Source organism: Oncorhynchus masou, unplaced genomic scaffold (assembly GCF_036934945.1).
Source record: "Oncorhynchus masou masou isolate Uvic2021 unplaced genomic scaffold, UVic_Omas_1.1 unplaced_scaffold_3734, whole genome shotgun sequence".
In the NCBI taxonomy this organism is placed as follows: domain Eukaryota; kingdom Metazoa; phylum Chordata; class Actinopteri; order Salmoniformes; family Salmonidae; genus Oncorhynchus; species Oncorhynchus masou.
Genome location: NW_027010136.1, coordinates 16,187 through 18,798, shown reverse-complemented (window position 1 = coordinate 18,798; position 2,612 = coordinate 16,187). Strand labels below are relative to the sequence as shown.

The 2,612-nt window shown below is 42.0% G+C and overlaps 1 protein-coding gene across 1 annotated transcript; it reads right to left on the bottom strand.

Annotated features, from left to right (window-relative positions):
* Nucleotides 1-1,136: 1,136 nt before the first annotated feature.
* On the bottom strand, nucleotides 1,137-2,612 carry LOC135534645 (NLR family CARD domain-containing protein 3-like). The gene has a single exon (XM_064961570.1). It carries the CDS (start codon nucleotides 2,520-2,522, stop codon nucleotides 1,140-1,142), a length of 1,383 nt encoding a protein of 460 aa, XP_064817642.1. The 5' UTR covers nucleotides 2,523-2,612; the 3' UTR covers nucleotides 1,137-1,139.

Below are 2,612 nucleotides of genomic sequence, written 5' to 3'. Positions count from 1 at the left end.
GTAAGATAATCTCTAGGAGACAGAACATGTCTCCTTCCTGAGTGGTATGACAGCTGCGTGGTCCCATGGTGTTTATACTTGCGTACTATTGTTTGAACAGATGAACGTGGTACCTTCATGCATTTGGAAATTGCTCCCAAGGATGAACCAGACTTGTCCGAGGTCTTGGCTGATTTATTTTCATTTTCCCATGATGTCAGGCAAAGAGGCACTGAGTTTTAAGGTAGGCATTGAAATACATCCAAATTATGTCAATTAGTCTATCAGATGCTTCTAAAGCCATGATATGATTTTCTGGAATTTTCCACCAAGCTGTTTAAAGGCACAGTCACCTTACTGTATGTAAACCTCTGACCCACTGGAACTGTGATACAGTGAATTATAAATTAAATCATCTGTCTGTAAAAAAGTGTTTGAAAAAGTGACTCCAAAATGACAGGACATTATTCACCATTCAGTTTCTATCAGGAAAAACATCAAAAACACAACCAAGACAAACTGCAAATGAATTCAACAAGTTAGTAGAATCACAAGCTTGATGTAATCACTGCAGGCATGGAATATGGGACCAAATCATAAATGTATGACTACTTTAATACACTATAAGTGAATGTGTAATAGTAATTACGACTTTTTCAAGTGGGAGAACTACATACATAAAGTATCTGTATCTGTTAATACTGACCTCATCGTCTCCAGTTTACAGTGGGGATTCCCCAGTCCAGCAGAGAGCAGCTCCACTCCTGAATCCTTCAGGTCATTGTTACTCAGATCCAGCTCTCTCAGGTGTGAGGGGTTTGACTCCAGAGCTGAGACCAGAGAAGCACAGCCTTCCTCTGTGATTCCACAGCCTGACAGCCTGACAAAGAGATCATCATGACTTCACAAACACACTGTTCATTTAACACCAGTAGTGTAGAAGGACAATGGCAGATGCATTTGGTTTATTTTCCCAAACAACATAGATTCATCTTCCGTCTCCCATAATTGTATGGTCATAATGTTATACTAAAGTGAAAATCAATGCATTTATTCAGTATGTTATTCAATATAATATTATATACATATTATAATCCATATTTTTCTCTAAACTGAATATTTCTTCCTGATGATTAGTTCTTATATGTCATGTTATTTACTCACAGAACAGCTCTGGAGGCTTTGACCACTGGCAGCAGCCTCAGAAGACCTTCCTCTGATCTGGAGTATTTCTTCAGGTCAAACACATCCAGCTCCTTTTCTGAAGTCAGCAACACAAAGACCAGAGCTGACCACTGTGCAGGTGACAGGTTGGGTTTTGAGAGACTTCCTGATCTCAGATATATTTGAATCTCCTCCACAAGAGAATGGTCATTCAGTTCATTCAGACAGTGGAACAGATTGATGCTCCTCTCTGGAGAGGGATTCTCCCTGATCTTCTCCTTGATGTACTTGACTGTTTCTTCATGGCTCTGTGAGCTGCTTCTTGTCTTTGTCAGTAGACCTCGTAAGTGCTTCTGATTGGACTCCAGTGAGAGGCCCAGAAGGAAGCGGAGGAAAAGGTCCAGGTTTCCCGTCTCACTTTGTAAGGCTTTATCCACAGCACTCTTGTAGAAAGTAACTTTACGCCTTTGTTTGATCCTCACAGAAAAGTTCCTGGATGTTGATTGCAGTTTGTCCATTACATTCTCATTGTTGTTGATGAATGAGAGGAACACATATACAGCAGCCAGAAACTCCTGAATGCTCAGATGAACAAAGCAGTACACCTTGTCCTGGTACAGCCCACGTTCCTCTTTAAAGAGCTGTGTGCACAATCCTGAGTACACTGAGGCTTCATTGACATCAATGCCAGCCTCCTTCAGGTCTTCATAGAAAATCAGATTGCCATTCACAAGCTGTTGAAAAGCCAGTTTTCCCAGTGACAGAATGCTCTCTTTATTCCAGTGTGGACCTGTCTCTTCTTTCCCAAGATACTTTGCATTCTTCTGTTTGGTATGAAACACCACAAGGTGTGTGTACATCTCAGTCAGAGTCTTGGGCATCTCTTCTCTCTTATGTTTCAGCATGTGTTCAAGGACTATTGCAGAAATCCAACAGAAGACTGGAATGTGGCACATGATGTGGAGGCTCCTTGATGTCTTTATGTGTGAGATGATTCTGCTGGCCAGGTCCTCATCACTGAATCTCTTCCTGAAGTACTCCTCCTTCTGTTGGTCATTGAACCCTCGTACCTCTGTCACCTGGTGAACACACCCTGAAGGGATCTTATTGGCTGCTGCTGGTCGGGTAGTTATCCAGAGGAGGGCAGAGGGAAGCAGATTTCCCTTGATGAGGTTTGTCAGCAGAACATCCACCGAGGTTGACTCTGTGATATCACAACAGATCTTGTTCTTCTGGAAGTCTAGGGGCAGTCGGCACTCATCCAGACCATCAAAGATGAACAGAACTTTGTACTTGTCGAAGTTGGAGATTCCTGACTGTTTGGTTTCCATTGAGAAGTGATTAAGAAGTTCAATGAAAGTGTGTTTGTCCTCTTTCATCAAATTCAGCTCCCGAAAAGGGAATGAAAATACAAATTGGACATCCTGATTTGCTTTTCCTTCAGCCCAGTCCAGAATGAACTTCTGCAC